The sequence below is a fragment of the Pseudophryne corroboree genome, chromosome 2 (genome assembly GCF_028390025.1).
Source record: "Pseudophryne corroboree isolate aPseCor3 chromosome 2, aPseCor3.hap2, whole genome shotgun sequence".
Lineage (NCBI taxonomy): Eukaryota > Metazoa > Chordata > Amphibia > Anura > Myobatrachidae > Pseudophryne > Pseudophryne corroboree.
Genome location: NC_086445.1, coordinates 899,632,647 through 899,646,168, shown reverse-complemented (window position 1 = coordinate 899,646,168; position 13,522 = coordinate 899,632,647). Strand labels below are relative to the sequence as shown.

General features: G+C 46.6%; 1 protein-coding gene across 3 annotated transcripts in view; it reads left to right on the top strand.

Moving 5' to 3' along the window:
• The window catches only part of SGSM2 (small G protein signaling modulator 2), a 765,216-nt gene that overhangs the window by 595,473 nt on the left and 156,221 nt on the right, over positions 1–13,522 (top strand). For all 3 annotated transcript variants that reach the window (XM_063956036.1, XM_063956035.1, XM_063956034.1), the window contains exon 4: positions 9,708–9,869. In XM_063956036.1, the coding sequence (XP_063812106.1) occupies positions 9,708–9,869 (162 nt within the window). The remainder of the gene's footprint in view (positions 1–9,707; positions 9,870–13,522) is intronic.

Below are 13,522 nucleotides of genomic sequence, written 5' to 3'. Positions count from 1 at the left end.
GGCGAGCGCAAATGAGCCCCTTGCGGGCTCGCTGCGCTCGTCACGCTACGCGCGCCACACTATTTTATTCTCCTCTATGGGGGTCGTGGACCCCCACGAGGGAAAATAAGTGTCGGTATGCCGGCTGTCGGGCTCCCGGCGCCGGTATACTGAGCGCCGGGAGCCCGACCGCCGGCATACAGAAGACCACCCCTTTCAGCTGCTACAGGGCAAGTGCAAATATACTCTATGCTGCTGCTGCTGATGATGATGACTTGCAGTAATCCAGGAATGTATGCTGACAATATGGGGGCAAACATATCTTGAATTGTGTACAGCTCTTTATTTACAATATTTTAAGCACATTTTATCAACAACTCTACATCAGCCTCAATATACTTTCATTTTTGTAGCTGTAAATAAGCTCAGTCACCCACCATCTCCCTATCACCCCTGCTCAGTCACCCACTATCTCCCTATCACCCCTGCCTCAGTCACCCACTATCTCCCTATCACCGCGGCCTCAGTCACCCACTATCTCCCTATCACCGCTGCCTCAGTCATCCACTATCTCCCCGTCACCTCTGACTCAGCCAACCACTATCTCCCTATCATCCCTGCCTCAGTAACCCACTATCTCCCTATCACCACTCCCTCATTCATCGACTATCTCCCTGTCACCCCTGCCTCATTCACCCACTATCTCCCTATCACCCCTGCCTCAGTCACCCACTATCTCCCTGTCACCCCTGCCTCAGTCACCCACTATCTCCCTGTCACCCCTGCCTCAGTCACCCACCATCTCCCTGTCACCCCTACCTCAGTCATCCACTATCTCCCTATCATCCCTGCCTCAGTCATCCACTATCTCCCTGTCAACGTGCCTCAGTCACCCACTATCTTCCTGTCACCTCTGCCACAGCCATCCACTATCTCCCTGTCACCCCTGCCTCAGCCACCCACTACCTCCTATCACCCCTGCCTCAGTCACCCACTATCTCCCTGTCACCCCTGCCTCAGTCATCCACTATCTTCCTATCACCCCTGCCTCGGTCACCCACTATCTCCCTATCACCCCTGCCCCAGTCATCCACTATCTCCCTGGCCCCCTACCTATGTCATCCACTATCTCTCTGTCACCCCTGCCTCAGTCATCCACTATCTCCCTGTCACCCCTGCCTCAGCCACCCACTATCTCCCTATCACCCCTGCCTCAGTCAGCCACTATCTCCTTACAGCCCTGCCTCAGTCACCCACTATCTCCCTATCACCCCTGCCTCAGTCATCCACTATCTCCGAGTCACCCTGCCTACGTCATCCACTATCTCTCTGTCACCCCTTCCTCATTCATCCACTATCTCCCTGTCACCCTGCCTACGTCATCCACTATCTCTCTGTCATCCCTGCCTCAGTCATCCTCTATCTCCCTGTCACTCGTGCCTCAGTCACCCACTATCTCCCTATCACCCCTGCCTCAGTCATCCACTATCTCCCTGTCACCCTGCCTACGTCATCCACTATCTCTCTGTCACCCCTGCCTCAGTTATCCACTATCTCTCTGTCACCCCGCCTACGTCATCCACTATCTCTCTGTCATCCCTGCCTCAGTCATCCACTATCTCCCTGTCACTCATGCCTCAGTCACCCACTATCTCCCTATCATCCCTGCCTCAGTCACCCACTATCTCCCTGTCACCCCTGCCTCATTCAGCCACTATCTCCATATCACCCCTGCCTCAGTCACCCACTATCTCCCTATCACCCCTGCCTCAGTCATCCACTATCTCCCTGTCACCCTGCCTACATCATCCACTATCTCTCTGTCACCACTGCCTCAGTCATCCACTATCTCCCTGTCACCCCTGCCTCAGCCACCCACTATCTCCCTATCACCCCTGCCTCAGTCATCCACTATCTCCCTGTCACCCTGCCTACGTCATCCACTATCTCCCTGTCACCCCTGCCTCAGTCATCCACTATCTCCCTGTAACCCTGCCTACATCATCCACTATCTCTCTGTCATCCCTGCCTCAGTCATCCACTATCTCCCTGTCACCCTGCCTACGTCATCCACTATCTCTCTGTCACCCCTGCCTCAGTCATCCACTATCTCCCTGTCACCCTGCCTGCGTCATCCACTATCTCTCTGTCATCCCTGCCTCAGTCATCCACTATCTCCCTGTCACTCATGCCTCAGTCACCCACTATCTCCCTATCATCCCTGCCTCAGTCACCCACTATCTCCCTGTCACCTCTGCCTTAGTCATTCACTATTATCCTGTCACTTCTGCCTCAGCCACCCACTATCTACCTATCATTCCTGCCTCAGTCACCCACTATCTCCTTATCACCCCTGCCTCAGTCATCCACTATCTCCCTGTTGCCCCTGCCTCAGTCACCCACTATCTCCCTATCACCCCTGCCTCAGTCATCCACTAACTCCCTATCACCCCTGCCTCAACCACCCACTATCTTCCTATCACCCCTGCCTCAGCCTCCCACTATCTACCTATCATTCCTGCCTCAGTCACCCACTATCTCCCTATCACCCCTGCCTCAGTCACCCACTATCTCCCTATCACCCCTACCTCAGTAATCCACTATCTCCCTGTCACCCTGCCTACGTCATCCACTATCTCTCTGTCACCACTGCCTCAGTCATCCACTATCTCCCTGTCACCCCTGCCTCAGCCACCCACTATTTCCCTATCACCCCTGCCTCAGTCATCCACTATCTCCCTGTCACCCTGCCTACGTCATCCACTATCTCTCTGTCACCCCTGCCTCAGTCATCCACTATCTCCCTGTCACCCTGCCTATGTCATCCACTATCTCTCTGTCATCCCTGCCTCAGTCACCCACTATCTCCCTATCACCCCTGCCTCAGTCACCCACTATCTCCCTATCACCCCTGCCTCAGTCACCCACTATATCCCTATCACCCCTGCCTCAGTAATCCACTATCTCCCTGTCACCCTGCCTACGTCATCCACTATCTCTCTGTCATCCCTGCCTCAGTCATCCTCTATCTCCCTGTCACTCGTGCCTCAGTCACCCACTATCTCCCTATCACCCCTGCCTCAGTCATCCACTATCTCCCTGTCACCCTGCCTACGTCATCCACTATCTCTCTGTCACCCCTGCCTCAGTTATCCACTATCTCTCTGTCACCCCGCCTACGTCATCCACTATCTCTCTGTCATCCCTGCCTCAGTCATCCACTATCTCCCTGTCACTCATGCCTCAGTCACCCACTATCTCCCTATCATCCCTGCCTCAGTCACCCACTATCTCCCTGTCACCCCTGCCTCATTCAGCCACTATCTCCATATCACCCCTGCCTCAGTCACCCACTATCTCCCTATCACCCCTGCCTCAGTCATCCACTATCTCCCTGTCACCCTGCCTACATCATCCACTATCTCTCTGTCACCACTGCCTCAGTCATCCACTATCTCCCTGTCACCCCTGCCTCAGCCACCCACTATCTCCCTATCACCCCTGCCTCAGTCATCCACTATCTCCCTGTCACCCTGCCTACGTCATCCACTATCTCCCTGTCACCCCTGCCTCAGTCATCCACTATCTCCCTGTAACCCTGCCTACATCATCCACTATCTCTCTGTCATCCCTGCCTCAGTCATCCACTATCTCCCTGTCACCCTGCCTACGTCATCCACTATCTCTCTGTCACCCCTGCCTCAGTCATCCACTATCTCCCTGTCACCCTGCCTGCGTCATCCACTATCTCTCTGTCATCCCTGCCTCAGTCATCCACTATCTCCCTGTCACTCATGCCTCAGTCACCCACTATCTCCCTATCATCCCTGCCTCAGTCACCCACTATCTCCCTGTCACCTCTGCCTTAGTCATTCACTATTATCCTGTCACTTCTGCCTCAGCCACCCACTATCTACCTATCATTCCTGCCTCAGTCACCCACTATCTCCTTATCACCCCTGCCTCAGTCATCCACTATCTCCCTGTTGCCCCTGCCTCAGTCACCCACTATCTCCCTATCACCCCTGCCTCAGTCATCCACTAACTCCCTATCACCCCTGCCTCAACCACCCACTATCTTCCTATCACCCCTGCCTCAGCCTCCCACTATCTACCTATCATTCCTGCCTCAGTCACCCACTATCTCCCTATCACCCCTGCCTCAGTCACCCACTATATCCCTGTCACCCTGCCTATGTCATCCACTATCTCTCTGTCATCCCTGCCTCAGTCACCCACTATCTCCCTATCACCCCTGCCTCAGTCACCCACTATCTCCATATCACCCCTGCCTCAGTCACCCACTATATCCCTATCACCCCTGCCTCAGTAATCCACTATCTCCCTGTCACCCTGCCTACGTCATCCACTATCTCTCTGTCACCACTGCCTCAGTCATCCACTATCTCCCTGTCACCCCTGCCTCAGCCACCCACTATTTCCCTATCACCCCTGCCTCAGTCATCCACTATCTCCCTGTCACCCTGCCTACGTCATCCACTATCTCTCTGTCACCCCTGCCTCAGTCATCCACTATCTCCCTGTCACCCTGCCTACGTCATCCACTATCTCTCTGTCATCCCTGCCTCAGTCATCCACTATCTCCCTGTCACCCTGCCTACGTCATCCACTATCTCTCTGTCATCCCTGCCTCAGTCATCCCCTATCTCCCTGTCACTCATGCCTCAGTCACCTACTATCTCCCTATCATCCCTGCCTCAGTCACCCACTATCTCCCTGTCACCTCTGCCTCAGTCATTCACTATCATCCTGTCACCTCTGCCTCAGCCACCCACTATCTACCTATCATTCCTGCCTCAGTCACCCACTATCTCCTTATCACCCCTGCCTCAGTCATCCACTATCTCCCTGTTGCCCCTGCCTCAGTCACATACTATCTCCCTATCACCCCTGCCTCAGTCATCCACTAACTCCCTATCACCCCTGTCTCAACCACCCACTATCTTCCTATCACCCCTGCCTCAGCCTCCCACTATCTACCTATCATTCCTGCCTCAGTCACCCACTATCTCCCTATCACCCCTACCTCAGTCACCCACTATCTCCCTATCACCCCTGCCTCAGAAACCCACTGTCTCCCTATCACCCCTGCCTCAGTCACCCACTATCGTCCTGTCACCCTTGTGTCCCCAGTTACCTACTATTTCTCTGTCACCCACTATAACCCTGTACCCTTGCAGGTACAATTGTGTCCCTATTTAATGTTTTTCCCATTAAGGGGCGCCAAAACTTATTTTTGCTTACCACAAAAAAACAAAACAACAAAAAAGCTTGGGCCAGCCCTGCATGTAACAAATTCACTGTATATTATACAGTTGTCTGTTTTAGCCATACATCTGCACCATTAAGTAATCTATACATGAGTACCAGAGAAATCCATAGTAACCACTTTGAGACGTTACTGAGTACAATTGCATGCACCGAGTACAAAGCTTTGCTAATTCTCACAATTCATGGTAAAGCGCGCAGTGCTGCTCATCTGCACATTTTCAGACATACAGAACTCATTCATACTTCAGCTTTGAACTTATGATATCATAATCAAGTGAGAGTCATTACAGTACATTAGCAGCTATTACCGTGTTTTAAATGAGCTCTGAAATGCAGAGATAGAAAACAGACGCTAAAGAAAGCCTAACAAAAATGTTTGTGTCTCCTTAATGGCATCTGTTCAGGGGGAGTCTAAAAGTGAGTAATTGTCCAGAAACAAAGCAAACCCATAATTTCCTGAAGAATAGTTCTAAAGGTGCATACACACGGAGAGATTTTGACTATGAGAGATTTTGACTGAGCATTTTCCCTTGAACTGGCAATAGGAGATTTTGACTGACTTTACCAGCGATTTTGGCAATGGGCGATTTTGGCTAACTCATTTAAGCAAAGGGATGCTTTTCTTTTCCAGCGACCGGGCCAAAATTGACTTGCCTGCATAGTCTATTTTTAACAGCGATAGCAACCTGGCGGGGATGCGCTTCGCTATCGCTGGCTGTGTACACACAGAGCGATATGCACTAACTTTCTGAGCGATTTTGGCTATATAGTGAAAATTGCTCAGCTATATCACTCCATTTTTATGGACCTTAAGGGAAACGTGGAAATAAAATGTATTTATTTATTAACATAAATAAATAATAAAAAACCTGACAGTCCACACTGTACAGTAGCACTGTAGCGAGAAAAGTAAACGAATTCAGGGCCCGATTCAGACCCGATCGCTGTTGTGCATTTTCGACTGCACATGCGTAAGGATCGTAATGTGCACGCGTGAGGCCAAACTGCAAAATAATCCAGCGTTATTTTTGATCCCTAAGCGTGCGCTAGTTGATTGACAGAAAGCGAATGTTTGTGGATGGTAACTGGACGTTTCTTTGTGAGTGTCAGGAAAACGAAGGAGTTCCCAAGCGTTTTCAGGGCGGGTGTACGTAATGTCAGCTCTGGCCCCGAACAACCTGTTGCTATCGCACTGTAGGAGTAGGTCCTGGGCTACGCACAGACTGGAAAAAACATTAAATGGTGAGTGAGTTGTGAACGTATTTGCAGCTGACCGGCGTACGCAGAGCTTTTTGCACGGTGTACGCAGACTTGCACGGGGTGGGCATTCACTCTGTTTGGGCGGCGAATATGTGATCGCAAACCTCTGCAAATTCACAGGGGAGCAATCAGGTCTGAATTAAGCCCCTTGTTCACAGTATTATCAGAATTGCCAATGCAGGTCAATACAAGTACTTCAAAATAAAATCTTCTAGATATGCAAAGGTCAGAGTGTTTTTTTTAATATTCTCACCCAGTCCTCTCTCTTCAGCATCCGAAACCATTAAAACAATTGCTTGGCAACTAAAGAATTATGACAACAGCTGCAGGATTAGTTTTTCTTGAGAGGTCTACTAGACAGACAATAGTTGATGCTTAAGTTATCAGTGTGTATTCTCCTCCCTCTTGTGAAAGTGCATACCTCCCAACTGTTTGGTGGTGGGTAAAGGTTTTTCCCAAAAATGGACATTACGAGGCAGATATAGTGGAGCCAAGAGAGGAGGTGTGTGGATCATAGGGTCGACCACACTTAGTTACTGTCGACCAATAGTGGTCGACCGAGACACTGTCGACCTAAGTCGACACAAGCATTGGGTAGACTTGGACAAGGTCGACAAGACAAAAAGTGGACATGAGGTTTTTTTTGTTTAATTTGGTGTTGTTTTCTTCGTAGAGTGACCGGGAACCCCAATTAGTTCACCGTGTTCCCTCGCATGCTTCGGGTCACGGTTACCGTTCCCAATTGTAGTCCACGTGGATCGTAAAGTAAGAAAAGGTAAAAAAAATGAAAAAAATTGTGAAAAACTCATGGCAACCTTTTGTCATGTTGACCTAGAACATGTCGACCTAGTAACCATGTCGACCTAGAAACAATGTCGACCTAATGCATCTCGACCAATAATGGTCAACCGAATGCATGTTGACCTAAGTGTGGTCGACCTAGAGACCGGATACCGATAGGAGGGAGTGGGTACTTGTTGGGCCCATGCTTGTTAGAGGAGTCTGGTGGGGGCCTGGGTCAGATGTTGAAGGGGTGTTGTTTACTTGGGAGATGTTGAAGGGGTGGTGTTTACTTGGGAGATGTTGAAGGGGTGTTGTTTACTTGGGAGATGTTGAAGGGGTGGTGTTTACTTGGGATTGGGTCAAAGTTTGCCGGTAAATTTAATCCACAATCTTCCCAGCGTGTTTGATAGAAAACAAAAATATTTCTTATTAAACCTCAAAATTAAAATAATGGAGTAGGACATTGGAAAGTAGGTGTGTCCTTATTACACACCAGGCAGCAAGTGTTTAGGGCAGCAATATGCAGCAAGAAATAAAAAAATTAAAATACTCGTATTATCTGTATTTGTGATTTTTACTTCATTGATGGAAGTAATAATGATGGAAGTCATAACAATTGTTACTCATAGCATGTAGTTTGCGGAGATCCAGTACTATTAATGGAACCCTTTCTGTGCCTGCATGTTGCACTTTGGGGGAGAAGTGCAATTGTAGGAGAGCTCTGAACAATGAAATTGAAAACTTTAAATATACAGGAAAAAAAGATTAATGTAATTAAAAGTGTCCCAAAGTACAGGTACGCTCACTTTTAAAGAAAGTTAATTTGAGCAGTATTTTAGGCGATAGGGGTTGTAGGCTCAGATTTGTTGCAGCATTTACACTTCTGCAGAGTAAGGGGCGTGATGGATGGACCCATATGGCAAGGTATTGCATAAATCACATGCGCAGAAGCAAATTTCCCTATCTTTTGCATTTGCCTGTTATATGGAACTTTTCCATGAGATAGGGCGTTTCGGGGCGAGAACTGGGCGGTGGCAAGACAATCGCATATAACCACATTGGGGGAGATGTATTATTATCGCTCATTCTGCTGTTATTTGGCATCGCCCATTTATTGCGGCAAAGCAGATCCCTGCAGTGGTTTCATGTATGAACAGCTACTTTGCTGAAGAGGGAGGGTGTTAAAGTACTTGTCTTCTGATGTACACTCTCCCTGTTCGGCTGCTCTGACTGACGTTTGCATATACTGTATTGTGCGCATGTGCTGGTCAGAAATCCCCCAGCATCACCTGTGGTTATTGAAAAGAAAAAGTTATTGTTTTTGCATGCACAATCCCCGGCTGTCGGAGCCAACAGCCAGGGACAGTGCTGTGCGTCGGGCAAAGACAGCTCATACCATTCATACATTGCCTGGCACATAGCGCCCTAGGCATAACACACACATTGCACCACAATACATCTGGGGATACATGCGCAGACACCGCTATACCTCATAAAGACCTTTCATGCATCTACACCCTTGACTTGTTGGTGTGTCCTGGGCATGTATATAAAGCTCTGTGCGAGTCACATGTACGGGGAAGGGATGCCTGTTTCTGAGAAGCATGGGGGCTGGTGTAAGTGCCAATACCAATATTGATGGTAGTTGTGGCCGATGAAGAATTAGTGGTATGTCTCTGCCTGCACTTATGTGAACCCCACATTTGTTAAACAGGTTCTCTGATTAGCAAAAAGTGGTAAATCTAGTATCAGTGGCTGCCCGTTACTACAGCGCGCTACTAAGAATTAGCCTCTATATACCTCCTAGATGATTTTGCACCTATCTACACAATGAGGCACACGTTTACTCTGTGGGGACCGTGTGCTTATGGGGCTTGCATCTTTATGTATGCTACAGATGGGTCCACGGTTATCTTGACTAGTTTTCTGCGCCTAGGCACAACATGATTTATTAGCATAAACCCTTCATCTATTGTTCTCAGCTGCAATACAATACAGAGAACAATACAGCAGGGGATTAAGTTATTACAGCAGGGGATTAAGTCCGATTGGCCAGTCTCAGTTAATCCTATTAAAGGTCAAGATAAACGTGGACCCATTTGTAGGTCTACCATAGAGGAGCCCTAGTGTACATCCAATGTGCTTCCTAAATTACCTTCTCATTGTCGTCATCTTCTTCTCCCATAAGTTAACATTTTTACCTAGCAATAATATAGTCCTATCATCAGGGACAATAAATATTTACATTTTTTTAAAGCGTTAATGGCTGTCCAGCAAACCGGTAATAGTATTTTGGTTGTAAATGATGTAATGCCTAATGGTTGTACTTTTAATATGACTGTATTGTGAAATCAGGAGATTATGTAATCTTTGTGATAATCCGCTTCTCCTAGGAAGAATCTCTGCAATGGTCAAGAGTCCATAAAGAGGCAAAACTCTACAACAGGCAGGACGCCCACACTCACCCCACAAGCCTTAAAGCACATTTGGGTGCGTACTGCACTTATAGAAAGAGTGCTGGATAAAATTGTACAGTATATTGTGGATAACTGCAGGTAAGTGCTAAACACACCTACATTTAAATTACAGTTTTATTTATTACACTGCTCACTATCGGATAATGGGAGTTATTCAGGTTTGTTAGCAAACCAAAAAAGTAAGCAATTGGGCAAAACCATGTGCATTGCAGGTGGGACAGATGTAACATGTGCAGAGAGATTTCGTTTTTGGTGGGTTATATTGTTTCTGTGCATGGTAAATACTGGCTGCTTTATTTTTACATTGCAATTTTGATTTCAATTTAAACACACCCAAATCTAACTCTCTCTGCACATGTTATATTTGCCCCACCTGCACTGCACATGGTTTTGCCCATTAGAGAACAATTTTGCTGTTGTGATCTGGTCTGACTTAGGCCCAATGTGTATTAAGGGTGCTACTACTGTGGGAATTGTGTATAAGGGGCACAAATGTGTGTCATAACATGAATAAGGGACACTACTATATGGTGTAATGTGAATAAGATTGTGCTACTGTGCGGCATAATTTGAATTGGTTGATACTATTGCGTGACCACACCCCTTTCTTTTTAAGACCACAATTTGTATACTGCAATTTAGATTTCAGTTTTAACACACCCCACCTAAATGTAAATCTCTCTGCACATGTTACATCTGCCCCCCCTGCAGTGCAGCATGGTTTTGCCCATTAGTGTACTTTTTTAGTTTGCTAACAAACCTGAATAATCCCCTAATGTTTACCTCTCCACTAAAAGCCCATTGCAAATTAATTGAGGAACAGTCAGTGGTGCAAGTATGCGGGTACGCTCGGGTACGGAGTACCCTTAAGAATTTGGCAGCGGGTACGCAGTACCATCTGCCACACACTTTGCCATTACCACAATTAGAATGTGCCACAAAGCAACAAGACCATGGTGCTTGGCAGCATGACAGCTCCTCCCACTGTGTCAGGGTTACTAGGAGTGCGACAGTGGCTGTATTTTCCTGTTATAATGGAGGCATTACTATATATTGTTATTAAATTGGGGGCATTACTATATATTTCTATTATACTGGAGGCATTGCTATATATTTCTATTATACTGGGGGCATTGCTATATATTTCTATTATACTGGAGGCATTGCTATATATATTTAGCCTTGCCTCCAGATTCCCCCCCAAAAAGGGGGCTGTCGTGTGGCCAAGCCGCTAGTGTCATGTAGCCACTCCCACTAGCAGCAGGTGACCACTCCCCCTCACAACACGGGACCACGCCCATTTTTTGTCACTTAGTACCATTAAGAAAATATTTCTACTTGCACCACTGGAAACAGTTTAACTCACACAGTCAAGTAGAAGTATATGTTTTCATACGTTAAACACATAGAATATGGTTATTTTAGATTTGTATAGTCTAATTCGATGAATGATTCAGTAATAAAACATTTTAATGTAACAACTAATAGGGTTTTAGAATTTGCAGTCTAAAAATATGTAAAACAAAACGTTACTGGTTTCCATTGTAAGAAATAATCTTTGAATGAATCACACATTTCTATCATTATCTGCAGGAAACAAACAGCTTCTTCACACAGAGCTTGTAGGTTATGATGAATCATTGTCTGTTTTGTGTCTCAGCTAAAATTGTAGGCGAATGTATAAATGGACAGTTTCCCACTGTGTACTATGGTTCTCAGGCTCAACTTCCAACTTGTTTGACTGTGTAAAAATTTAATCATGCTTGGCTCTGCATTCATACTTCTGCTCCTTTAATTTATTCTGCTGATAAAAAGTCAACATCTTCATGTCTGGATAAAAAGCATACCAGTCGTTGCTGTAATGATTCACGCATTTTGCTCTTATTTGCATTGTGTAACATTATGTAGCCTTTCAGTCTATATATTAACATCATTATTATTTCCATTGCTTTGGGAGAAGCTGCAGTGCTGAAGAAGAGTATTTTGAAAAGTTTTGAGATATATGAAGGGGTAGTGCTATTGGGGGCTTTGTTAAACATCGGACTTCCAGACCTTCTTATCTCACTCGGCACTGCCGTATACCTCCTGGGGTGGTTCTGCTGGACACTACAGTAAATAGTTATACTGTATCTGACTAGCTTTCACTACCTTTTCCTGGAATCAGCGCTGCATGGGCACTGCTATGTTGGTCACATCAGCTGACTATAGTTCATCCAGCCACTGTCTGCTCTTTTCCCACCTGACCAGAGTTACCAGTGAGCATGCAGGGCTTCATATTTAAACCTCTCTAGTGCAGCTGTTCATTGCCAGAGCAACTTCATTCACACCAGTCACCTGGCTTCGGGTTCAGCAGCTTCCAACTCCCTGACTCCTTTTCTGTGTCTTTGCAGCTTTCCAGTGTTCCACATTCTGCCCAGTGCACACTCTCCCTGTATGCTCCAGTGCCTCCTGCTGTACACTTTACCAGTTTTCCTTAATGTACCTGTGCACTACTGTAGCATCCTTGGATACTCTGTATATTTACCTTTAGAGCTCTCTATTCTCTCCTGTGTAGTACTCAGTTATCCATTAGTGACCTGACAGGTTCATCCAGCTGTACACCGTCACCAACATGCATAAACACCTGAGCTGTGATACAGGAAGATCAGCCATGTAACAGCTTTAAGGACAGATTTAAGATGGGATAGATGGGTGAGGGAAATGACTGATGAAGGAGGTTACATAGACATGGAGGGAATTGGATAGAATACATAACATATGTGGTTGTATCATGGATTACACATTATTATACAGTAGCAGTAATCTATACAAGAATTGTGGATGGCTGTCATGTCTCTAATATGTGGGAGCCGAAGCACCCAGAACAGTCCCATCTGCCAGCAATGGATTCAAGGCAGGAAGAAGGGGGTTGCGTTGCTGCATTGTCAATACATGTTCTAAAAACCCCGAGTGCTTGAATGCATAAATTGAATCTTGGCTTAACATGGACCCTGGAAAAATTCTTCATTGACAACAAGCAAATGGACTAAAATTGCTACAAGTACCAGTAAGCTTTATTAGCCATAGGTATACCGGAAGTTGTAGTACCGCAAGCAAGATCAGTACTACACCATGTAAAAATGCTTATATTATTAACTTCATTTTTTTCTGTTACCCCACATCACCCCCCTTCAGGATATGTGTGAAGGATACATATTGTCACATACACTCTATGTGACAATAACATATATTTTGCTACAACTGCGACTGTCCAGATTTCAAACTCCACATTGTAGGGTGCTTATGATATAGCAGGGGCTGCAGAAATGTTTTCAAACCAGCTGTTTTTTTACATGCATGGACTCAGCGGGTGTCAGTAATCTGGAGTCATCATACGCTCAATGAATTAAAGTCCTGTGGGCTAGAAATTTGGAGTTGGGAAACACAGTATGTACCATTCATTTCTGCAAGGAATGGGTGCCTCATGCACCTGCAATGAATGAGTGTTATGCAGTGTCGGACTGGAGCATGAAGGGCCAACTGTGGGAATGCAGTGGTAGGGGCCCGTGTTTAGGGGTGTGGCAAGTCTCCAGAGGGGATATGGCCAGCCGCCACATTGGTTTGCCTAACCATAGAAGAGTGCATGGTTGGGCCCCTTGATGAATATATATATACATATATATATAGTGCTGGTGCATGCATGATAATGTATCAGATTAGTAAGAGCAATGCACTGTAGAAAATACACCATA